This window comes from Mesoplodon mirus (genome assembly GCF_964341445.2).
Source record: "Mesoplodon mirus genome assembly, chromosome: 9".
Lineage (NCBI taxonomy): Eukaryota > Metazoa > Chordata > Mammalia > Artiodactyla > Ziphiidae > Mesoplodon > Mesoplodon mirus.
The window spans coordinates 101,319,863-101,344,487 of record NC_138985.1 but is presented as its reverse complement, the minus strand read 5'-3'; the positions used below and the strand labels follow the sequence as shown (position 1 = coordinate 101,344,487).

Here is a 24,625-nt window from a genome sequence, read left to right as displayed (position 1 = left end):
CACATGCCACAGCTACTGAGCCCGCGTGCTGCAACTCGTGAAGCCCGCACGCCTAGAGCCCGTGCTCCGCAACAGGAGAAGCCACCGCAGTGAGAAGCCTGCACACCACAAGAAAGACCCAATGCAGCCAAAAAAAGAAAGGTATGTCCAACCTCATTCATAACTCAAGAAATTCAAGTTGAAATTTCACCCGTCAGATTAGTAAAGACTAAGGAGGATGAAAATATCAAGTCCTGGTGATGCTGTGTGGACGACCCTCTCTCATTCTTCATTTGCTCAGCCTCTTGTGGGTAATCTGGGTCATTTGGGCCCTGTCCATCAAATTTGAAATTGTGACCACCCTTTGGTTCCATTTTAATTAATCTATTCTGAAGATATCATCAAAGAAGTGATTTTTTAAAACAACGTAGAAGGATGGTCACTGAATTATAACTGTAGCATTTACGGCGCTGCAGGAATTATGTCACGCGGAAGGAAACAACCCAAATGTCCACCAGGAGGAGATGCTTGAATAAATCACGTATAGGTATGCATTTAATATGAGTGGAGTTCTGGAAACAAAACATATGTACGTATAATAGCAGTCGAGGTCAGTGTATGCGTAGAAAAAACATCCAGAAGACTGTATATTGAAATGTTAATAACAGGCCTCTGGGGCATGAAATCCTGGGGACTTTCACGTTCTACAGTGTGTATTTCTGTAATATTTAAATTCTGTATCACAAGCATGTATTACTGTTGTAAGCAGAAAAAGAAGGATTTTAAAGTAGACAGAAGGAAGAACTGCAGTAGATATTTGTTCTTCTTTCTGGCCAGCCAGGATCTGAACCCACACCTTGAAACGTTTGGGTAATTCACCTGCCTTAGGGTCTCCCACCATAGACATTGTAAGTGGCCTTCCCAGCCCAGGGCCATGTGGCCCTGCCATGGAAGGCAGGATGGAGATTGTGTCAAATTCTGGTCCTTACCTACTCCCTCCACCCCGCAGGGGGCCCCAGGGCGCCGGAGGCAAGCAGTGGTTGGACTTGGGTTTTCTGCCACTTGCAATCAGGGTGGTAAATGATGTGCTAACTTAAGGCAAAAAAAGGGAGGTAGTGGAATGATACTCCAGGGCCCCCTGAAATCCACAGAGTTTGAACAAGCATGCTTTAGGAAGGACTGAAGCCACAGAAACTCCAGGGACCTGAGGAGGGGTCTGTGGGTCTTCTCTCTAGAGAGGTGCCCTACTGGGAGCTGTGACAACTCCCAGCTCCAGGTCTCTCAGGCCACGTGCCAAATTCCTGTGAGGGACAATCTGATTGGCCCAGCTGAGTGGTGGTGAAGGGTCAGGGTAAGCTGTCCCCAGGGCAGGCAGCCATCTGGACCGGCGACACTTGCTTACTAGGGCTGCCGTAACAAAGTACCACAAACCAAGTGGCTTAAACAATAGAAATTTATTGTCTCACAGTTCTGCAGGCTGGAAGTCCAAGATCATGGTATAGTCAGGGTTGAATACTTCTGGGGGCTGTGATGAAGAACCTGTTCCAGGCCTCTCCCCCAGCTCTGGTGGTTTGCCGGCCATCTTTGGCATCCCTTGGCTTGTAGACACATCACCCCGATCTTGGCCTTCATGTTCACAAGGTGTTCTCCCAGTGTGCATGTCTGTATTCACATCTCCCCTTTCTCATAAGGACACCCGTCGTATCGGACTAGGGGCCCACCCTACTACAGTGTGGCTTCATCTTAACTGATTACCTAATTCCAGATAAGGTCATACTCTGAGGTTCTAGGGGTTAGGACTTCAACATATGAATCTGGGGCAAGGCAGGGTCGGGGGACAAAATCCAACCCATAGCATAGCTGTTATGGTCAAGGTCAGGAGAAAGATCCAGGCTGGAGAGAGTGCTGGCGAGGAGGAAGCTCTGGGAGCAGACTCAAGGAGGAGCAGCTGGGAAGTAAAGGAGACCCAGCGGAGTGTGGGATTAGGAAAACAACAGGGGCTTGAGGAAGAGGCAATGGTTGACAATGTCAAAAGCTTTGAGAGGGCTTCCCTGGTGGCACAGTGGTTGAGAGTCCGCCTGCCGCTGCAGGGGACACAGGTTCGTGCCCCGGTCTGGGAAGATCCCACATGCCACGGAGCGGCTGGGCCCGTGAGCCATGGCCGCTGAGCTTGCGCGTCCGGAGCCTGTGCTCCGCAACGGGAGAGGCCACAACAGTGAGAGGCCCGCGTACCGCAAAAAAAAAAAAAAAAAAAAAAAAAAAAAGCTTTGAGAGGTAAAGGAAGCACTGAAGAATGTCTGCTGGATCTGGTGGCATTGGCAAAGAAGATTTGGGCAGACTAGCGGGGGCTGAAACAGACCGTAGTGGTTTAGCAGTGCTTGAGATGTGATGAAATGGAGAGAGCGTGGGGATAATTCTCTCGTTAAAGAAGGCTGGTCTTGTTAAGGAAGAAATAGACAGGGTATTGGCTGGAGGGGGATATGGGGTCCAAGGTGTGTAAAGCTTGATCATGTTGATGGGAAAGAACCAGCTGAAGAAGGAGAGACTAAACAGAGAGGAGATCATCGTGGTGCAGGCTCCCAAGAGAGCACCCTGGCTTTTTACCCACATGCCAGGCACACAGTCGGTGCTCCATAAATACTGGTGAGATGAAAGTGTGACTGCAGACAGGAGGGGGCGGAATGCAGAAAGCAGGTAGGAGGGATGGGCCAGGGCTGTGCCCTGCCGCCCACTTGTCTTGCTGCCCTCGGTCTCTCCGCTCCTGACCCCTCAGCGCCAGTGCGCGCCACCAGCTTCCCACAGGCACTGTGGTCTACAGTTCAAATTCAAGATGGAATTTAGATGGCCCTGGGTACCTCTGAGTCTGAGCCCAGCCCAGGGTGGTGGGCTGTGGCCAGGGGAGCCAGGCCTTGGCATCTCCCTCTTAGGGACCGTGACACAGTGACGCGCATCATGTTTTCCTCACTGACTCACTCTGAGCCAAAACACTTGGAAGATAAGAAGTCTTTGATTTTATAAACTATATATGTGATGATCGTCATCCCAGGCGAAGATATTTAAGCAGGAAAGCCAGTCAGGATGCTCCTCTCTCAGCTCCAGTCCACACTGAAAATGGACAAGCAGCCCATCTCAACAGGGACAGTGGCTGCCTCTGAGAGGTGAAATAGAGGGACAGAAGAGACCTTTCCTTTATATTTTATATACTTTTTGAACTATTTTCATATTTTTAGTAATCTTTATTAGCCCTAAAAAAATAACTTACTATATGCCATCTCTTTAAAAATTGAATTTTTATGTAAGAATATACAAAAATACCTTCTGTTTCTAGAAAGTGGAAACACTGCAGATAAGGTTAAGTCTCCTAGACGTTCCCCCTGTCCCCCCCAGACAGTCTACAGCAAAATCCACTAGTATTATCACTTTGGTATGTATCTATCTTTCCACATCTTTTAAAATGCGTTTTCAGGCATACATATATCCCCACATTAAATATATAGCCTGGGTTTGGTAGAGATTAAACATAAAGTGTTTTCATATAGTGCTTTCTTTCTGCTGGACTTTTTCTCTCAGTTGCTTGTCTTCAGGGAGCATCCTCTGCAGTAGTTTACCTCCCCTCCTAAGATCCTTCCCCTCTACATCCTGCTTCCTTCCTTTCTCTCAGGAGTAGCGAGTCTGTGGTCTTTCCAAATGCTGCTCCCAAGATCACTCCAGCAGAAGTCCCTGGGGTAGAGTTGCCTGATTTGGCAAATAAAAATATAGGAGGCAGGTTAAATTTTAATTTCAGATAATGAATACTTTTAAAATACAAGTATATCCCACGGAGCACTTGGGACGTTCTTATACAAAAAACAAAAAACCTATTTTTTATTTATCTGAAATTCAGATTTAACTGAGTGGTCTGTATTTTATCTGCCAATCCTATCCTGGGGCACTTGTTAAAAACTGGCCTTATCCCCTTATGAGATTCAGTAGGTCTGGGTGGAGTCTGCCAGGAATCTGTATTTTTTTCATGGTATTCAGATTACTGGTCAGGGCTGGGAACCCTGTCCTCCACACCAGGCTGGCAGGGGACCAGGCTTCTCTCCCCGTGAAAATACACATTTTCAAGCTTATTCATTTCTCAGTCTTTATTGAGTTAGCCCAGTAGGAGTCAGGCCTCCAGAGTACATGTCCCTGGGACTTCTGCCTTGGGGGAGTCCTCTAGGTGTGCTGCTCCTTCCCTAACTCTCAAAAATCAGCACAATGGCAGAGGGCTGGAGGGGGAAATGGGTGGGGCCAGGGACAAGGAAGAGAGAGGAGTCTGCGCTCTGGGCTCGCCCTTACCCGTCTCCCGGCTCTTTCTGGGTAACCCCTCAGCCGGACCCTTCCGCCTCTCTCTTTTCCTTGCGCCAAGTGAAGGGGAGGCTGGGGGCCTGAGGGGGCGTGGCCAACAGAACCCGAGCCACAGCCAATCCCAGCGGGGTCCTTGGCTGGGAGGAGGAAGTGGGTGTGGCGACGGAGAGGGGCGTGGCTTGACAACTTACAGCGACCCGTCGGAACCAATCCCGACGGGATTGGTTGGGGCGGCGAAGCTAACTCCCTGGGCCCAGGTGCACCCCGCTCGGCATCTCTCGGCTGCTCCGCGTCTAAAATGGAGGGAGCCCGGGCGGCGTCGGGGGAAGACCAAGCCGGAGCCGAGTTCCCAATGGAGCCCTTGGGAAGCCGGGTCCCGGAACTGGAGCAGCCCCAGGTCCCCGCGGAAGAAAGACGTCCTGAGAGTCCCGAGAGCAGCCCGAGTCTGGCTCCCGCAGTGAAGGAGGAGGCGGGCGCGGGCCAGGACCTGTCGGGCGGGAAGAAGCTGCCCTCGCCTCGACCCGCGCCCCTGCGGTTGCTGCCACCCAGCCCGGGCTACAGCGCCTTCCGCCGTCAGCAGTCGGCCAGCCCGGAGCTGCCGTCGCCGGGCCCAGCCGCGGCCGAGCAGCCCCGGGACGGCGAGACGCCGGGGGCTGAGCAGATGCTCAGGGCCGCGCCCGGTGAGCCGGCTTGGAACGCCTGGGCCCCCGTGGAACTGCAGGCGGACGTGCGCGTGAAGTCCGTGGGCGCGGCCGGCGGCAGCCGCGCGCCCTCGCCGGCGCCTTCCACGCGTTTCCTCACCGTCCCGGTGCCGGAATCGCCGGCCTTCTCCCGCCACGCCTCCCCAGCGCTCCCGCTCCTGCGGCGGACCCCGTCTCTGGGAGGCACCTGGGGCCATGGCACGCCGCTGGCCGCAGCCCGGACGGAGCGCGGCCTCGACGCCGAGGGTTGGGCCGGTCCCGCCGAGGGGCGCGCGGAGTCCCCGCGCTCCCCCACGTGCCGCTGCAAGGAGGACGCCGTGCTCCACACCGAGATGGACGGCGACAAGAAGCTGTCCCGGGTCATAAAGCTCATAGGTAAGCGCGCGCCGGCGCAGGGAGCCGCGCTCCCGGGTCGGGGTCGACGAACGTGAGGCCCCCCTGCCACCCACCCAGCGTTGGGCCACTGCGGCGGAGGAAACCCACCCGCCCTCTCTGGCGTAGAGTCGGTTAATTTTGGTCTACGTAATTATAATCCAGCTTGTTGGCAGTAAAAGAATAAAACCGCTATTCTCCCTCCCCGACCCTCCAAGAACTTTCGCGTTCGCTCTTAGTGTGCGCAGCGTCTTTGAGAAGTAGAGGTGGAAGGAATTCCAGGCGAGGGGAGGTCTTGCAGCGGTGACGGCGCTGGCGTGGCGTGGCGTGACGGCGGTGGCGGCCCGGCAGCACCGCGGCCTCCCGACTCCTGGCTGCGGCTCGCCGATCTCTCGCAGGCCCAGACTCCTTCTTTCCCTCCCGTATATCGAGGACAAGTTGACCCCTAACACTCATCCGTTCCGCAGCTACTGCTGCTTACTGCGTGGGGACTTCGGGCCAGACTGTGCTAGGGTGTGTGTGAGTTCTTTTGTTGCCGCGTGGGGGGTGGCGACTTGCAGGGAAGAAGAAAGAGCCTGAAAAATACAAAAATCCTGGACAAGGAACCAGAAGGGAGTGGTCGGTGAACTTGAGGGCATGGGGGGTGGTAGCGCGCCTTCTGGCTGGAGGGGCTAGAGGCCTCCCCAGCAGACAGCCTGCTGAAAGCTTGACCAGTTGAGAGGAGACCGGTCAGCTAGACAGGCTCCAAATCCCGAGGTCCTCTATGCCAGGGGTTCTTAGACATGGTAGAGTTCAGGGACTCTGATCACGCAGGAACTTTTGCAGAGTTGGGTGTGAGCACATTTTCTGCATGAGAGGTGTGTCGTTTTCTGGTGCTGCTGTAACAAATTGGCACAAGCTGGATCCTCAAATGGAGACTATTCCTCTTTAGGTGTTGGTTCAGAGTCACCTCTTCTGGTCCCCAAGACAAGATCAGGTGTCCCTATTCCATGCTCCCCTGGATTCTGAGGCCCGCGGGGCATGGCAGGTGACAGTCTAGGCTTTCAGTGAATCTTCAGCACCTGGCACTTAAGTACTCTGTAAATTGTTACTCAATGAGTAGCACTAACCTCAGAGTGTAAGCACATGTCAGAGATGCTTAGTCCCCAGCGCCGTCTGGGGAAGGAGAGCAGCAGTTGGATCTCAGCGTTTGTCCAGCCTGCTGCCGCCTGTCACATTGTGCTCAACACGTCAGGTGTGGGAGATGTGAGGAAACGGCCGTCCTGACCCTGCCCTCCAGCAGTCCTCAGTCTGGGCAGGAGAAAACAAAAGCGCCTGGCAGTCTGGGATGGTGCCAGAGGGGTACATTCAGAGGAAGAACGCCTGGAGGAGGTGGAGCTGGGAGAGGTGATGTCCAGCGTGGTCAGGCTCAGCCGGAAGAGCAGAGGCCACCGGCCGAAGTAGATGGACCTGAAGGCAGTGACACAAGCAGGCCTCTCACTGGCAGAAGCCCTCTGAGGCCCTGTGCTGAACTTTGTATTTGGAAGTTTGTATTTTATTTGTTTTATATAAATTCATTTTTTTAATTTATTTATTTTTGGCTGCATTGGGTCTTCGTTCCTGTGCGCGGGCTTTCTCTGGTTGCAGCGAGCGGGGGCTACTCTTCGTTGCGGTGCGTGGGCTTCTCATTGCAGTGGCTTCTCTTGTTGTGGAGCACAGGCTCTAGGCGCGCAGGCTTCAGTAGTTGTGACACGCAGGCTCCAGTAGTTGTGGCTCGAGGGCTCTAGAGCGCAGGCTCAGTAGTTGTGGCGCGGGGGCTCGGTAGTTGTGGCTCGAGGGCTCTAGAGCGCAGGCTCAGTAGTTCTGGCACGGGGGCTTGGTAGTTGTGGCTCGAGGGCTCTAGAGCGCAGGCTCAGTAGTTCTGGCACGGGGGCTCGGTAGTTGTGGCTCGAGGGCTCTAGAGCACAGGCTCAGTAGTTGTGGTGCAGGGGCTTAGTTGCTCTGCAGCATGTGGGATCTTCCCGGACCGGGGCTCAAACCTGTGTTCCCTGCATTGGCAGGCGGATTCTTAACCACTGCGCCACCAGGGAAGTCCCTGTATTTTATTTTTTAAGATGCCCCACTGCCCCAATTGGATAAACTAAGTCCCACAAAACCTGGCTCCACCCCAGCCATGGGGTTTGACTAGGAGGAAGCAGAAGGTGTTTCAGTTGTGGGGTGGGAAAGGTAGTTGAAATGTAGTCAATGATGATGGGATGAGCAGTGAAGAAAAGCAGCAGAGGGTGTGACACTGGAGATGTCAATCCCAGACACAAAAAGGAAATTGGGTGGTAGGTATATACAATGTCCATGGTTTTTTAAATGGAATGACTCTTTTCAAAATAATGAAATATTTGCCACAGACTAACCTCTGCTGTTTCGGGCTTTGGGAAATATAATGATTGAGTTCTTAGGACCCTCACACTGATTATGTGGCATTCCTGACCCTCATCCCCAAGATTTGGGTGGGTCCTGGGCCCCTTGCAGCAAGGTGTTTGCTCTGATTGATTTCACGCCCGGGTCGTGGCCGAGGTCAAATTCTGAGTGCTCAGTTACTTCAGATAGGTGTGTCTTTCCAGGTGGAAAGCTGCTTATAATTCTGGCTGTGATGAAGCATTAACTATGTTTTACTCCCCAAGTTTTCCCCTCTGACTTCCCTGGTTACTCCATCTACAGGGCAGGATGTGACATCTGAACATGTTCTTTTTTGTTTTTCTGGCCACACAGCACAGCTTGCAGGATCTTGGTTCCCCGACCAGGATCGAACCTGGGCCCCCAGCAGTGGAAGCACAGAGTCCTAACCTCGGGACTGCCAGGGAAGTCCCTGAACATGTTCTATCTCTGAGCCTTTGCACCCTCCTCCCACCTGGAGTGTCCTCCTGCCTTCCTTTCCCCTCCACAGCCTCATTCCTGCCATCTGGTCCCCTAGGTCCTTGGGCGGCTGACAACTCACATCTGTCTAGTGCTCTGAAGCCCAAAAGGCACTCTCTGTGTGAAGCTTCATTAGTGGCCTCCAGTGACCTGGAGAGATAGAAGCGGCAGATGTGATTCCAATGTGAAGATGAAAAACACCAAGAACACTTGAGGGGCCCATAGAGTCAGGACTCGAACTTGAATTTGGGGGTCTGTCGAACTCTGAATCTGGCCTTCGTTCCTCTCTTGTGTGGAGTTTGACCTCCTGGTACCTTTGCCTGTCCCGTCAGCTCCCTGAGTGCAGGGCCCCTGCCCCATCCTTGGTGCTCTTTGTGCCCTAGGTCTGAAGCACATCAGATGCTCAATAAATGGTTCTTAGCCACATTCTTTCTTGAAGAGAATCTTATGTCTTCTAGCTATTTAAGAAGTGGAATATCTTCTAGCAGTTTTCTCCGAGGTATGAGGTTCGGACCTAAATTGAGTGGTTTATCCTGGTGTCTTGGGCCTGAGGGTGGACGATGAGGTGGGCATGATGATGGTATAGGAGTCAGCATGGTCCTGAGTTGGGACCGTCTCCTAACCTGTGTCTCCTGGTTGTCCCCTCCCCTCCCACAGGGCTGCCCATGTACATGAGGTCCCTGCGCTGGGCCCTGGCAATCATGGCCGTGTTCCTGGCGGTGTCTACGGTGGCCATTGTGGCCCTGGCCCCGAAAGCAGGTATGGCGCCTCCCCATCCCCTCTCCTCCCCTGCTCCCCCAGCAGGGTGTCTAGTCCTTCTAGCTCCTTTGTGAGAATTAGAAAAAGACACGCCCTCCACGCAGATGCAGCGTGAAGACGCAGGGCTCGGTGAGCACAGGTAAAAGGCTTGCCAGTTCCAGGCCTCCAGATTTGCCCCCTGATTTTTTTTTTTTAATTTACTTTTGGCTGCATTGGGTCTTCGTTGCTGCATGTGGGCTTTCTCTAGTTGCGGCGAGCGGGGGCTACTCTTCGTTGCAGTGTGTGGGCTTCTCATCGCCCATCTCTTGTTGCGGAGCATGGGCTCCAGGCGTGTGGACTTCAGTAGTTGTGGCACGTGGGCTCAGTCGTTGTGGCTCGCGGGCTCTAGAGCGCAGACTCAGTAGTTGTGGCGCACGGGCTTAGTTGCTCCGCGGCGTGTGGGATCTTCCCGGCCCAGGGCTCGAACGCGTGTCCCCTGCACTGGCAGGCGGATTCTTAACCACTGCGCCACCAGGGAAGTAACCCCCCCCCGATTTTTGAACATCCACGCATTCGGCTCTGTACAGTCTACCCTGCCCTCACCGGTGGTCTCTGTGCTGCAGGGGCCAGGGGCCAGCCATGCCCCCAGGGCTGGGTGTGCTCCGTACTCTCTGAGAGGTAGTCTGGAAAATAAATTACATTTAGTGGGTATTCCAGTCAGGTATTGCTTTAATAATACTGGGTAACAAATCACCCCAAAAGTCAGTGACTTAAGACAACAAGCATTTCTTTCTTGATCATTGGTCTATGGGAGGACTGTTGATGGACTAATTTGGGCTGGGTTTGGCAGGACGGCTCAGCTTCGGGATGCAGATTGGCTGGGCTTGGCTTGAGCCTATGGATTGGGTTTGTGTTTGCTCCATGAATCTCTCGTCCTTCTTCTTGAGAGAAACTCTTTGTAAGAAAAAGGGCAGGAGGGCAAGAACTGAGAACTTCTCGTGTCATATGTGCTAACATTCCGTTGGGCAAAGCAAATAACATGGCCAAGCCCAACATCAAAGGGACAGGGTAGTATACTCCATGCCCCACTCCCACCCTGGGGGTGGAGGGGGAGGAGTGAATATTTGCTGAATAATAATCCAGTCAGTGGGTCTGAAAGTGGCTACAAGAAAGGACCTATAAACTGGATCCAGCCCTTGGCTTAGTTTTATCTAACTTAGGGCAGGTGCCAAGAATTTATATTAGCTGTTCTAATATGCATGAAGAAGCACCATTCTTTCAGTCAGTGCCTTAATAAACATTTACTGAGCACCTACACTGCATTTGGCACTGGGAATTCAATGAAGAGCCAGAAGAGCACAGCCTCCACCTTCACATGACTGAGAGCAGTGAGTGAGGCAGAGAGTAATCAAGAAACCACAGAAATAGATGTTTAATTACTACATTGATCTGTGCTATGAAGGAAAGGCGCACAATGCTCTGGTTATATATGACAGGAATATGGGATTGAAGGTCAAGGTGGGCAAGGCAGCATGGGCCAGAAAAAAAAAAAAAAAAAACCGGAAACTAAAAAAAAGTTCAGGAGATGGACAGACAGCCTCCTGGAATCCTCTGTCTTCTGCTTCAGTCTGGACTGGCTGCTCACTAGGCCTGCTCCCCAGCTATTGTCTTGGAATTTCTTTTTACCTTCGTCCTCCGTATACCTTTGCCTCTTTCCTATGTGAGATCCCGTTTCCTAGATTCCATGTCTTTTCTTGGTGAAGCACACCCTCTATAAATTTGCTGGAAAACAGTTGAGATCTTTCATGTCTAAAGATACTTTTATTCTAACCTTTCATTTGATTGATAGCTTGGCTGGGTACAGATTTCTAAGTTGGAAATAGTTTACCTCCAGAATTGTGCAGATTTTGCTCCATTGCCTTCCAGCTTTTAGTCCGACCACTAATAAGTCTCATTCACGCTGCTTCCCAATCCTTTGTATGTGACTCTTACCAGCCCCCCTACCCCAAACTCTGGAAACTTTCAGGGTCTTCACCTTTGTTCTTATTCAGTATTCTGAAATGTAACAAGAATATTCCTTTGTGGGTCTTTTTCTTCATTTTTATTTCTGCTGCCTTATTTGTAATTTTAGGAACTCTTTTTGGTTCTTCAAATGTTCCTTTTGTATGGTGTCCTGTTCCTGTTTCAGGGATGAAACATCTTCTCTTATCTCACTGTAAATACTAATTATAGTGTTTTGGAAGTTTTCTTCTGCTCCCTGCATTATCTCTGTTTCTATGCAAGTGCTTTTTATTCTGTGCCTTGGCATTTTCCTATACCTTGCCTCTAATATTTGAGCACTTTGGGGCTTCTCAATACAAATTAGCATGTTTCTCAGCTTCCTCCCGCTCCACCCTTTCCTTGAAAAATCACTAGGCTTTCTTGGGTCTGCTAAGCCAATCAGTGTTGTCCAGCTTCCAAAATTTTGTCGACATTTCTCATCTGCTGTTATCTCCTCCCATTCTTATATCCTTTTTTCCCCCTTATGTTATTATTTAAGGAAGTTCCCTTCTATTCCTGTTTTACTAAGAGTTTTAAGCATGAATGAGTCTAATTTCATTGGATTTTTTGCATACATTAAGATGGTAATGTCTTTTATGTTTCCTCCTTTAATCTTGTGGTTATTTTTTTTTTTAATTCTTGGCCTCTTGTAATAAGGTTTATTTAGCCAAGATTTTTTTCTTCCCAAAATACTTCTGTATTTGAGTTGATAATTTTACTTAAGATTTTCTCACATATGAAATTTCATTTCCTGCCCAGTCCTAAAATCAAAGGTATTCCACCCCACACTGCAGGGAAGGCAGTTTCTGTATTTTTCTTTTCTCTGGGAGAGTTCTCATGAAGTGGATATAAAAATCTGCTGGAGAAAATGTTTTACACTGAACATGGATTATTTTATTACCAGGAATAACACGTTTTTCAAAAAACATGGGGAAATGAAAAAGATACAATGTACATTAAAAAAAGTCATGTGTGATCCCAATATGGTAAATATATATGCAAAGAAAACATACTGAAAGGAAGTATATTAACAGCGGTTATCCCTGGAGTCAAGATTACGAGCGATTATTTTCCTTCTTCTTTAAAGCTTTTTTAAATTGTCTAAATGTCCTACAAATAGTATGCACTATGATTAGGGGGAAATGCTAGAGTAATGGTAGCCCATGGAGGCAAGAGATCAGAATATAATGGTTTCTGCCCAACCCAGCCTGGTTGCATCTACAAAATGAAGGCCAGCGGGAACTTGGTGAGTCCCTAGAGAGTGCCTGGACCCAACGAGGGGGGCGAGCTGGGCAGGGACTTAGCAGCCCATCTCCTGAGTCAGACCCACTGAGCACAGCAAGTGTCATCAGAAAACTGGTGAAGTAAAAGTTCCCTGCCCTCGGGCCTCTCATCAGGCGGGTTCAGTCCACCATGACCTCGGATATCGGCTGAACAAATGGCCTCCCTGTGGCTGGGGGTCCTCAAAGAGGGGAGATGAGCTGAACTACCCACATCGCAAACGGAGCTTGAATTCTTTTAAAACTAAGCAAACAGGATCAATCATTTGTAACACAAGCATATATTCAGAAAATATATCACAAAGTTTGGATAAGCTTTTTCCAAAAAGGAACTTCCAAAAAGCCCCTTGCAAAAAAGACCAAAGTGAAGATTTGGGTCTCAGGCAGTTAAAATCCAGAATATGACGACTGTGGAGCTCTGCAGTCCTGCTGAATTCTGGACAAGGGCCAGAAGCTGCAGGAGGTACCAAGGCAGGTATGGGGAAGAGCAGCGGAGGACAGGCTGGCCGCTGGCAGAGGGGCTGGGCTGCTGGCAGAGGCCAGGCTCCACGAGCTGGGATGCAAGACCCCAGGGACACGCCAAGGTGCCAGTAGTACACGCAGCCCCAGGATAGACACGCCTCGTCCTCCCCAAGAGGTTAGAGGAAAGGAGAAGGTTTCAGTGCATCTGTGCCATCAGCCATTAGACTCACCAGCCATTGGTTTAAGATCAGCTGTGTTTTGCAGGGTGGGGGAAGGAGGAAGCTTCCTGAAATGTACACATTGACTGTAAGCCACATTTTGAGTGCAGAAAGATGAAAACACGAATAAATATCATAGGATTCAGAAAATAAAGTAGTTTAAAACATTTAAATATTAAAGCAGAAATGTTTGAAGGCAGAAAGTAGAATGGTGGTTGCCAAGGGGAGGGGGAAATGGGAGTTGTATAGTGGGTGCAAAGTTTCAGTTGGGGAAGATGAAAAAGTTTTGGAGATGGGGGTGGGCGATGGTCACACAACAGTGCGAATGAACCTAGCGCCACTGAATTATACACTTAAAAATGATTGAAATGGTAAATTTTATATGTATATTTTACCACAGTCTTTTACTTTTTTTTTTTACTTTTTTTTTTTTTTTTTTGCGGTACGCGGGCCTCTCACTGTTGTGGCCTCTCCCGTTGCAGAGCACAGGCTCCGGACGCACAGGCTCAGCGGCCATGGCTCACGGGCCCAGCCGCTCCACGGCATGTGGGATCTTCCTGGACCGGGGCATGAACCCGTGTCCCCTGCATCGGCAGGCGGACTCTCAACCACTGCACCACCAGGGAAGCCCTACCACAGTTTTTTAAAAAGAAATGTATGAAAGCATGGAAAACAATTTACCTTAATTTTAATATGTAAAATATGAAATTTCAGGTAAATTCTGCTCAGGATTACATTCCCCTCCCCCCACGTTGGTGGCAAAGTTGGAGATGCACCAGCTGGAGTAGATGGAGGCCCCAGATGTCTGTGCCATTACGGAGCAGTCCTTTGAGCCATAAATTACACAAGTTTCTAGAATTTACTTATATCTCCAGGCAATGCTTTTCCCACACCATAATTTTTGCTAACAATGGGAACAGGTTAATGGTGTCTGAGCTGCAAGGAAAAAGACGGAATGGAGTGGGTGGAGCTGGGTGGGGACAGGCCATGGCTTCTGTCACCAGGAGGCCCAGAGGGAGAGCCGCATGGCCTGGGGCTAGGACAGAGAGAAGGGAAGGATCACCTTGGCAATGCCAAGCATCAAATGAGGTCACATATGTTGGAGTCAGACACGAAGCTTTGTACACCATCCAACGGACTGGAGGCGCCTCATTTAATGAGTGTGTACTACATGCCCTTAGCTTTGTACACAAAACATCCCCCCATTTTACAGAGTACCATACTGAAGCTCTGAAAGGTCGGGTAACTTAACTAGGGTCACTTAGCTTGCAAGTCACAGGACCAGAATTTGAATATGGGGTGCCCTAGCCCCAAAGCTCTACTCTGCAGTCATAGCCCCCTTCTCGGCCCTGGGAGGAGCTCCAAGCTCTGGTGTGTCTTCCCGATCAGGCAGCTGATTGCTGCCAGGAGGTCGGGGCTGGCCAGCAGGAGCCCCAAGTCTGCTGCAGCCACGGCAGTGAGATGCTTGGGGCTGCTCTGCCCTCTGACTCACGGCTCAAACCCAGCCCAGGTTCCTTCTCATCCCTTCCAAAGCTCCCACCCAACCCTGCTCAAGGGCCCCAGCCTGTGGAGTCCAGCCAGAGAGGAAATGACCAGCCCAGGAGAGGCTGTACGTGTGCCTTATGCAGTCTGGTCTTTGGGATTTCAGAAGGGGTAAGGTTGGCACCCTTCAGTCTGGTAGTGCCTTCTGGCTCTTCTCCCAGCTCTTGACCGGCTGATGTTCCCTTGAAGGGGAGGTGGTCTGCACCAACACCTCTGGGAGCAGGGCTGGCCTGACAGCCCGATTGTTACCTGTGGCCCTTACTGGTTATTTGCAGTGACACAGGGGAGGGGGGCCAGTTTTGTTGAGCTGGTCTACTATGTGCTGGGCTGTCATGGTCAATGGTGAATAGGGCAGGCACCCGGTCCTCACCAGGTTCACTGTCTGATACAGGAAACTGACAAGGAAGCAAGCCAGTCAAATGCCACACACCATGCTCTAAACTGTGAAGGTCGTGGTAGCCCAGGGGAGGGGGTCAGAATGATGCCCCTACAGGAAGTGACCTTTAAACTGAGACCTCAAGGACAAATAGGAGTGTCACCAAGGGGATGGGCATCATTTGGTGCTTGCTTTCTAATCCCCAGGGTTAAATATAGAGGTTTTGTCTCTGTCAACATAAACACTTTTCTAGGGAAGAACTGAACATACATCAAATTTATGTCACTTCTCATCACTAATGCGAATGTATGCTGCTCGGCGTGGGCTTGCTGGCATGGTCTGCTTTTTTCCACTTGGCGTGATTTTGTATTTACGTTTTCTTGCATAACTGCATCTTCTGTGTGCTCATCATCTTTAACAGCACTGTAATTTTCCATCATGTTGATATCCCATAATCTGCCTAGTTATTTCCTGACTGCTGAGCATTTGGGTGGTTTCCATTTTTTCTTTATAAATAGCAGTGTGATAATTTTGCGAAAGTTCATTTTCTCCCCTTTATGTTCTTGGATTTCTTCCCCAAAGTGGAATTACCCATCCGAGCAATAGGAACTGTGTTGCCACTCTTCTTTTTTTTTTTTTTTTTCCGGTACGCGGGCCTCTCACTGTTGTGGCCTCTCCCGTTGCGGAGCACAGGCCCCGGACGCGCAGGCTCAGCAGCCATGGCTCACGGGCCCAGCCGCTCCACAGCATGTGGGATCCTCCCGGACTGGGGCATGAACCCATGTCCCCTGCGTCGGCAGGCGGACTCTCAGCCACTGTGTCACCAGGGAAGCCCGCCACTCTTTTTTTGTAGCACAGATTATGTTCTGGAAAGACTGGGCTGGTGTGGACCACTGTCCCCACCTCTATCTACCAGTCCCCTGCACCAGGACTTACAATATTGAAACATCTTTTTCCAAGTTGAAAATTTTTAAATACAATTTTTTGCTTTAATTCATTGCTGAAAATAACATGACGCTGAGGACAATTTTTTTTTTTTAGAAGATGTTGGGGGTAGGAGTTTATTAACTTATTTATTTATTTTTGCTGTGTTGGGTCTTCGTTTCTGTGCCAGGGCTTTCTCTAGTTGTGGCAAGGGGGGGGCCATTCTTCATCGCGGTGCGCGGGCTTCTCACTATCGCGGCCTCTCTCGTTGCGGAGCACAGGCTCCAGACGCACAGGCTCAGTAGTTGTGGCTCACGGGCCTAGTTGCTCTGCGGCATGTAGGATCCTCCCAGACCAGGGCTCGAACCCGTGTCCCCTGCATTAGTAGGCAGATTCTCAACCACTGCGCCACCAGGGAAGCCCTAAGGACAATTATTTAAAAGAAAAAAGCATCTCCGCTAGCTCCCTAACATACTTGTTTTGCTTTTTGTTGTCCCTTGTGTGTCTGTGCCCATGTGCGTACACATTTTTTCATTCTTACAATCATGCCATAACTTTATTTTTATTTATTTTTAAAAATATATTTATTTTATTTTTATTTATTTTATTTTTGGCTGCGTTGGGTCTTCGCTGCGCGCGGGCTTTCTCTAGTTGCGGCGAGCGGGGACTACTCTTCGTTGTGGTGTGCGGGCTTCTCATTGCGGTGGCTTCTCTTGTTGTAGAGCACGGGCTCTAGGCGTGTGGGCTTCAGTAGCTGTGGCACACGGGCCCTAGAGCGCAGGCTCAGTAGTTGTGGCTCACGGGCTTAGTTGCTCCGCGGCATGTGGGATCTTCCCGGGCCAGGGATCGAACCCGTGTCTCCTGCATTGGCAGGCGGATTCTTAACCACTGCACCACCAGGGAAGTCCATGCCACAACTTTAATTTTTCACTTACTATAACCCTTCATGTACTATAACTTTTCCCCATGTTGCCCCAGGGACTTCATACTCACCCTTACTTTGAATGGTCTTCATAAGACTTTCGGAATGAATGCAATGTAGTTTATGCTCTTGCTGGCGATTGTATTGTTGACCATCTGCTCCCTGGCCACCTCTGCAGCCTAATCAACCCTAACACTCTTCTCCTGCCCAGTGGATTGCTGTGTAGGCTCCCAGCTTTGCTCATGCCCTTCACCCCCTCTTCTCTGAGCTGCCTCGTTTCTCTGTCCGCTCAGTACCCGTCGTGCGTTGCTCGTGGGAATGGGTGATCACATCCTGTCTCCCCTTGGGGAGGGCTGAGATGGGATTTTCCCCATTTCTGGTCCTCAGTCCTGAGCACAGTGCCTGCCAACCAGCAAGCATCTAACACAGCTTCCCAATTCCTGGTGTTTTGGGAGAGATGAGTCGCTTCTCTAGCTTGTGGAACTGGGAACTTGCAGAAACCTGGGATGGGAGATGGGGTAGGGGTACGGAAGCCCCAGGTGAGCCGAATCAGTGGCCCGAGAAGAATGACCAGCTGCTTTTCTCTCTCTCTCAGGACTTCCTGAGCAGATACCCAGACACCAAGTACTCCTGGGTGGGGGCCCGATGAGGCCCCCAGGGCTGGCACTGGATCGATGGGACCCCGCTGCCACCCCAGCTGTGAGTGCCCGTGGGCCTGGGTGGGCGGTCCCTCTGTCCCCAACACGCTAGCATTGGGCCCCCAGTATGACCCACGCGATACCACAGCAGGCGCCGAAGGGGCCGGAGGCCTTCCCCTCCACGTGTCGCCAGGTTCACCCCCCTGCACCACCCCCAGCCTAGGATGTCCCTTGGTTTCATTTAGTCCTCATCACCCCGTCCCTTGTTTGGGTCCCACGCATTCACCCAAGAAGGACTGTCACCATGTTCTATGGATAAGGGGAGTGCTGCTCAGAGAGGTTTGGTGGTTTGCCCAGGGCCACACAGCTGACTCCCTGGGGCGAGAGGCGGGGCACATCATCATAACTCCTGCCTCAGAGCTCTTTCCAGACCCCCGGGCTCCATGCAGCGATCCCAGCGGTACCCAGGCAGCGGGCACAAAGGCTGGGAGGGCCCGTCAGCCTGAGTGCCTCCCCTTCCTCTCGCCCTTCCCCAGACTCCCGGAGGAAGACCAGCAAGAGCCGGATCTCGACTGCGGGGGCCTGGAGGGAGGCAAGTTCGTGGCTTGGGACTGTGCCTCCCCCAGACCCTGGGTCTGCGCCAAGGAGACCACGTGACTTGGGTTCTGCCCGCCCTGAGCCTGCTGGGGGAGGCCAGGCTGAGAGCCGGGGCAGGCTCCTCCCGGGACCCAGGCCTCCAGGTCTCCCCGCTCTGCTCAGTGGCCCTGCCTCGGCGAAGCAGGGGGTGGAGTCCTGGCGCAGGGAGATCGCATCCACGGGGAAGGAGACCTTCTGCGGCCCCGCGGCTGAGCGCCCATTTGAGTGTCCAGCTGCTGAAATGGATTTGTTCTGTGCCCTTGTGGGGTTTTTTGGTTTGGGGTTTTTCCTTCTGAGCCTCAGTTTCTCCCTCATTAAAACGGCCACTTCCCATTCTCCCACTTACCTGCCTAGTCACAGGTGTGCACCCTTTCAGGCCTAGAGGGCCAAAAAGGATGAACGGTCACAGGTGATCCCAACCTGGCTTCTCATCGAGCCCATGAAGTGAGTCTCCCATTTCGTGGCATTGGGATTTGGCAGCGATGACATCATTGCTACAAAGGCCACTTCCAGGCAGCCGGGCACGCCGACAGCATCCGGAGGGCAGCGCGTGAGAAGTGGCCACCCCGGAGGAGAGAGGAAGGAGGATCCTGTCCCCACCCCGGGGGTTGGCAGAGAGTAAGGTTCTTTGCGGTGACTGGCGTGTGGGACTGGCGGGGCGTCCGGCCAGCTGATGCCCAAGGCTGGGAGGACGCAGAGAGGACACACCCCTCTTGGCCGGCGAAGCCACTATAAAGCTTGGGGTCCGAGGGAGAAAGGAAGTAAGAAATGTGGGGAGGCGTGAGGCTGGTCTTCCTGCCACAGCTGTGGGGACCCCGGCCTGAAGGTGTCTCCTGCTGGGGTTCAGTGGAGGGCCTCCGGCCTGGAGGGAGAGGCAGCAAGGTGGGGGGAGGGTTCGCTTAGCCTCCAGCCTGGAGAGACTTCCTCAAAGGACAGGAGACTGACTGTACCTGCCTCTGGTCGTGGTGTCAATCATGTGCAAACCAGCCTTCCTCTTAAAGGCAGACCAGCTGTCTGAGCTCCTCAGAGAAACCTTTACTGGTCCGTTTTTTTTTTTTTTTTTTTTTTTTTTTTTTGCGGTACGCGGGCCTCTCACTGTTGTGGCCTCTCCCGTTGAGGAGCACAGGCTCCGGACGCGCAGGCTCAGCGGCCATGGCTCACGGGCCCAGCCGCTCCGCGGCACGTGGGATCCTCCCGGACCAGGGCACGAACCCGTGTCCCCTGCATCGGCAGGCGGACTCTCAACCACTGCGCCACCAGGGAAGCCGTACTGGTCCATTTGAACTAAGAGCTTGTACAGAGTGTGTGGCTGCCCGGGAGAAAGGGATGGAGAGTCCTAAGAGCACACCTGACAAGCAATAAAAACCTTAGACGCACTCTGGTGTTTCTCATGGCTTTCTTCTTATTCCAACTACAGATTAACCCCAGAGCTTGATGACATGTTCAGGTTGAACTCGCTTCAGAGCCCTTCTCGGCGAACGTCCGTGTCTGGTGGTGTCAGGCTGGTTTAACGTCAGCTTCAGGGCCACCGGCTTGGGGCCCTCTGCGCTCGGTGCCGTTTAGAATCACCTGTGGAGCTTAAAAGATGCAGGTGCCCAGCGTGGGTGGCGTGATCCTGGGACCTGGAAATCAGAGAGTTTTTCAGTTTCAGTTGGTGAGGAAGGGCAGTAAGAGAGTGACCTTTGACCTACCAAAGTAGGAAGCTCCTAGTTACTGTCCAAAGTTGGCAAACCAAGGAATAGCAGCATGCACTTATTATTTAGAAATATGGTGACAAATACTAGAAGAAATGGCAAAAATCATTTAAAGTGGTTGCCTTAAAACTAATTTGATGCTGATAGAAGTCAGGACAGTAGTTATTTTGGTCTGGGGGAAGGAGTATTAACTGGGCAGGGGTACCAGGGAATATTCAGGGGTGCTGGAATGCTCTAGATCTTGATCTGGGTGGAGCTGGGTACATACGTAAAAATTCATCAAGCTACATACCTAAGGTTAAAAAACTTAAATGCCCGTCTCCAAGGAACAGGAGTGAGGTTACCGGAGTAGTGAGGTTTTTCTTCTTTTTTTTTAATATACCGCCTTTAGTACTATTAACATAAAAACATATTCACTTTTTTTAAATACCCATATTCATGTACTACTTCGATCAAAAGAGAAATTATATTCTTTACAAGGTCCAAAAGATGCTGATGTGCAGCTTGGTTTGAGAACTGCGAGCTTCAGAAAGCATTCCTGTGACTGCCTTTTCTTATAACCTGTAATTATTTCTTTCACCGAGGTACATTTTCACAAGGTGCAGCCTCACCTCACCTTCAGAGCGTGTCTTTCCCTTTCTACTAAATGGAAGCTGGAAAAGTTACACAGCAGGTTGGTCTGCATGGAATTCCTCTGAGTAATTTTTCTAGTTTCTTTTTCCACCAGGCACTGCCAACTGCTATTGTTTGAAATCCACACTAATAACGTTTCCACCAGTACCAGTTTGTTTTATGGGGCTTTGGAGAACTGCCTCTGATACAGGCTGGCCCAGCAGCTCACGGCGGCCTCTGAGGTTACAGCTGTGGACACCTCGTCTGTGGAAGAGTCACACACCTCATCCTGGGATTGGGCACAGGGAGTGACCCCCAAGTCAGGTTTTTACCAGCTTTTCTGGTGATTCTGATGCAGACAGTCTGCAAACCACATTTTGAGAAACGCTGTCTAAAAGAGCCCATATTGCCACCAGGAAAAAAAAAAGTATGTAGATATTTTGTCAACTTCACTGAGGTATATAATTTGCACAGAAGAAAATGCACCCATCTGAAGAGTACATTTTGACAATGGTTGGCACCCATGTAACCAGAGCCAGTCAAGATGTGGAGTAGTTCCAACACTCCAGACAGTTCCCTCGTGTCCCTTTGTGGTCAATGTTCTCTTCTCCCTGATCTCCAGCCCCAGGCAAATTTGCATTCTGTGTCTACAGATTAACTTTAGCTTGTTCTAGGATTTCACATAATAGAATAGTAATTAAACATACTCTTTTGTGTCTGCTTCTTTAGCTTAGCACAAGGTTTTAAAGACTTGTTCAGGTTGCCCCAGGTATCGGTAGTAGTTCCTTTCTTTGTAGGGACAGATCACAATCTGTTTATCTTCTCTCTAGTTGGTGATGGTGCGGTTGTCTCCAGTTTGGAGCTTTTATGAATACAATGCTGTGGACATTCGAATATCAGTGTGTGTGGATGTAGGCTGTCAATTTTCTTGAGTACCTCAGAGTAGGATTACTGGGTTGTATGGTAAGGATGTGTTTAATTTGTAAGAAAATGCCAAACTATTTTCCAAAGTGGCTGTACCATTTTACAGTCCCGCCAGTAACATACCAGAGTTCCAGTAGCTCCGCATCATCAGCATTTGGTGTTGCCAACCTTTTCACGTTTAGACATTCCAGTGGATGTGCAGTGGTATCTCAGTGTGGTTTTCATTTGCACTTTCTTGACAACCGATGTTAACTTCTTTTCATGTGCTCGTGGCCATTCGTACATTTTCTTATGTGATTCTCATACTGATGGTCCAGAGACCATATTTGGAGAACCCTGCCTAAATATGCCCACGAGGACAGAGCATTTTAAAAGTGATGATACAAATGGAAAAATCTAAGATCTCCCCCCAACTTTGTGAAAATTTTCAAAATACAGAGTTGAAAAAAATGACATGACAAACACCCAGCTGCTCTCTACCTAGATCTAACAACTGTTAACATTTTGCCACATTTACTCTGTCTGTATATACAAAACTGTCAAACCATTTGAAAATGAGTTGCAGACATCAAGACACCTCACCCCTAAATACTTTAGCACGCATCTCCTAAAAATAAGAATATTCTTCTACATAGTTGCAATTCTGCCATTACACTTAATAAAATTAAGTTCATATTCAATCTGTGCTCCAACTTTCCTAGTTGCTCCATTAATTTAAACAAAGATCCAGTCAGGGTTTAAGCACTGTTAGGGGTTATCACTTTAGTCTCTTTCAACCTGGAACTTCTTTCCTGTAACATGGACTTTTTTTTTTTTAATAATAGTGTTTATTTATTTTTACTTGTTGACAGTTTGCTTTATTTATTTATTTATGGCTGTGTTGGGTCTTTGTTTCTGTGCGAGGGCTTTCTCTAGTTGTGGCAAGCCGGGGCCACTCTTCATCACGGTGCACGGGCCTCTCACTATCGCGGCCTCTCTTGTTGCGGAGCACAGGCTCCGGACGCGCAGGCTCAGTAATTGTGGCTCACGGGCCCAGTTGCTCCGCGGCATGTGGGATCTTCCCAGACCAGGGCTCGAACCCGTGTCCCCTGCATTGGCAGGCAGATTTTCAACCACTGCGCCACCAGGGAAGCCCTAACATGGACTTTCTGAAGAGACCAGGCCAGCTGTCTTGTAGAGTGACTAATATCCCGAATGTGTCTCATTTCCTGTAAACTGAAATTAGGCTTCGACTCAGTATAAACATTAAAAAATTTTTTGTTGTTGTTGTTGAAGTATAGTTGACTTAAAATGTTGTGTTAATTTCTGCTGTACAGCAGTGATTCAATTATACATGTATATACACACATTCTTTTTTACAATATAAACATTTTTGACAGGAGTAGTTTGTGATTCACATTTCATCACCTGATAGAGTTTAACATTGATTTCAAGTAATTTGCACCAAACTTTCTCAAAAAAAAAAATTCAGGGAGGTAAAACGTGTAACTCATATATCCAAATTTGGATAAATATGGGGATTTCCTCTGTTATTCTCAGCTTTAGAGATAGTATAAAAGTAAAATAAGACTATATAAAAAGGTTTTAGAAATGATACAGTTCATTTGCGCCTTTGTTGTTCCCTCCTGGGACATACCATTCACAACGTTATGCCAGGAACAGCCTCAGGCTCAGGAGCAAAGAGATGTTGGGCAACTTTGTCGTGACCTTGATTAGTCGCTTGGCTTTGTTCTGTTGCCTCCGTAAACTGGGTGTGATAGGACACAGCTCTCACCAGTTCCACAGTGATGCACAAATCAGATGAGCTCAGGTGGGTCAATGTATGTCAGTAATTCACTGCACGTTTGTTGAACATCAGTTGTGTTTCCGTGCCAGCTTTGTGGGAGGATGCAGAGAACAAGGGCCATTCCCAGCACTTGGCCTGGCTGCCGGCACGAGGGTGTGTGTTCAGGCAAAGGAATCACTGGGGATATTGGGGGTTCTCCCTTATCTGCTCCGACCTCCTGCCCTCACCGTGGAGCAGCCGTGTGGTCTGACAGTGACCCCAGTTTGGGGGTGGAGGTGAGCAGGGATAACTTGGGAGGCAGACCTGACACATCTAAGCCAAACATGCAGGTGGTGCAGTCCCAGTCCCCTGGCCATTGTTTGGTTCTGGAGCCCAGGCCTAAGCCAGTTAGGGATGTCACTAACTCTGTTCCAAGTGAGGATACAACGCAACTGGGCCACAGATGTGAGAAAAGCTTGCCTTGCTCTTTACAGACACAGAATGCAATGGTATTGAAATGGTGCGTGATGATGAGTCAAATCCATTCCACCTGCCTCCGGTAATTGAGGCTGTTTTAACACTTGCATGTCCCCCAAGCAGCACGTAGCCTGAACAACAAGATGTTTTGCCCGAGTTACTGTCCAGGAACTTGGAGTCTCAGCTGAGCCGGTTAAGGCTGGATGGGATCACCCACCCTCCAGTGGGCACACAAGGATGTCAGCTCTGTGACCTTTCACATGTGCAGAAGCCTGTAGCTTAGTTACGCCTGCGCAGAAGGATGATTCCTGCACCTGTTTCCAATCACCTTTCCCCACAAGCCCCACCCCTCATGCGCCCTGCTGCTTTATTTGCCATCCTATAAATACCCTGAGCCACTCGCTTTCCCAGAGGCAAATTTGAGATCTGAGGTTTGTTCCCCTCTCCCCCCTCTCCCCCCTCTCCCCCCTCTCCCCCCTCTCCCCCCTCTCCCCCCTCTCCCCCCTCTCTCCCCTCTCTCCCCTCTCTCCCCTCTCTCCCCTCTCTCCCCTCTCTCCCCTCTCTCCCCTCTCTCCCCTCTCTCCCCTCTCCCCTCTCACCCCTCTCCCCTCACCCCTCTCCCCTCTCTCTCTCTCTCCCCTCTCTCTCTCCCCTCTCTCTCTCTCTCCCTCCCCTCTCTCTCCCTCCCCTCTCTCTCCCCTCTCTCTCTCCCCCTCTCTCCCCCTCTCTCCCTCCTTTCTCTCTCTCCCCCCCTCTCTCTCCCCCCCCTCTCTCTTTCCCCTCTCTCTCTCTCTCCACTCTCCGCTCTGGGCTGGAATAAACCCACACTTTGCTCCAAACCTTGGCGTCTCAGCATTTGGCTTGCTGTGCGACGGGCAGGATCAACCTGGTTCGGTAAAGTTTGGCGAGCCAGGCAGGAGGGGAAGTCCAGATGGACCTTATGCTTGGGGCTCGGCCCCTTGCCGGTACAGAGAGCATGTGGACAGGTCTAAGCAGCTGCCTGCTCCATTTGCTCCACGACCGTCCCCAAATTTCCCCTGCCAAGTGCCCCCGACGTTTCATTTTGCAGCAGACGGTTTTGGGTTTAGAAGACGTCTTGTGGGT

The 24,625-nt window shown here is 50.6% G+C and overlaps 1 protein-coding gene across 2 annotated transcripts; it reads left to right on the top strand.

Annotated features, from left to right (window-relative positions):
• Positions 1-4,534: 4,534 nt before the first annotated feature.
• Positions 4,535-19,679, top strand: KLRG2 (killer cell lectin like receptor G2). 2 transcript variants are annotated; one of them, XR_014294941.1, is made up of 5 exons: positions 4,535-5,387; positions 8,931-9,032; positions 17,371-17,474; positions 17,950-18,667; positions 19,467-19,679. XR_014294941.1 is itself a non-coding variant. In XM_082631855.1 (4 exons), exons 1-4 carry the CDS (start codon positions 4,610-4,612, stop codon positions 18,343-18,345), a joined length of 1,380 nt encoding a protein of 459 aa, XP_082487981.1. In that variant the 5' UTR covers positions 4,535-4,609; the 3' UTR covers positions 18,346-19,679. The 2 variants fall into 2 exon arrangements, 1 of the variants encoding a protein (XP_082487981.1); XM_082631855.1 differs by having other exon boundaries at positions 17,950-19,679.
• The last annotated feature ends 4,946 nt before the right edge of the window (positions 19,680-24,625 follow it).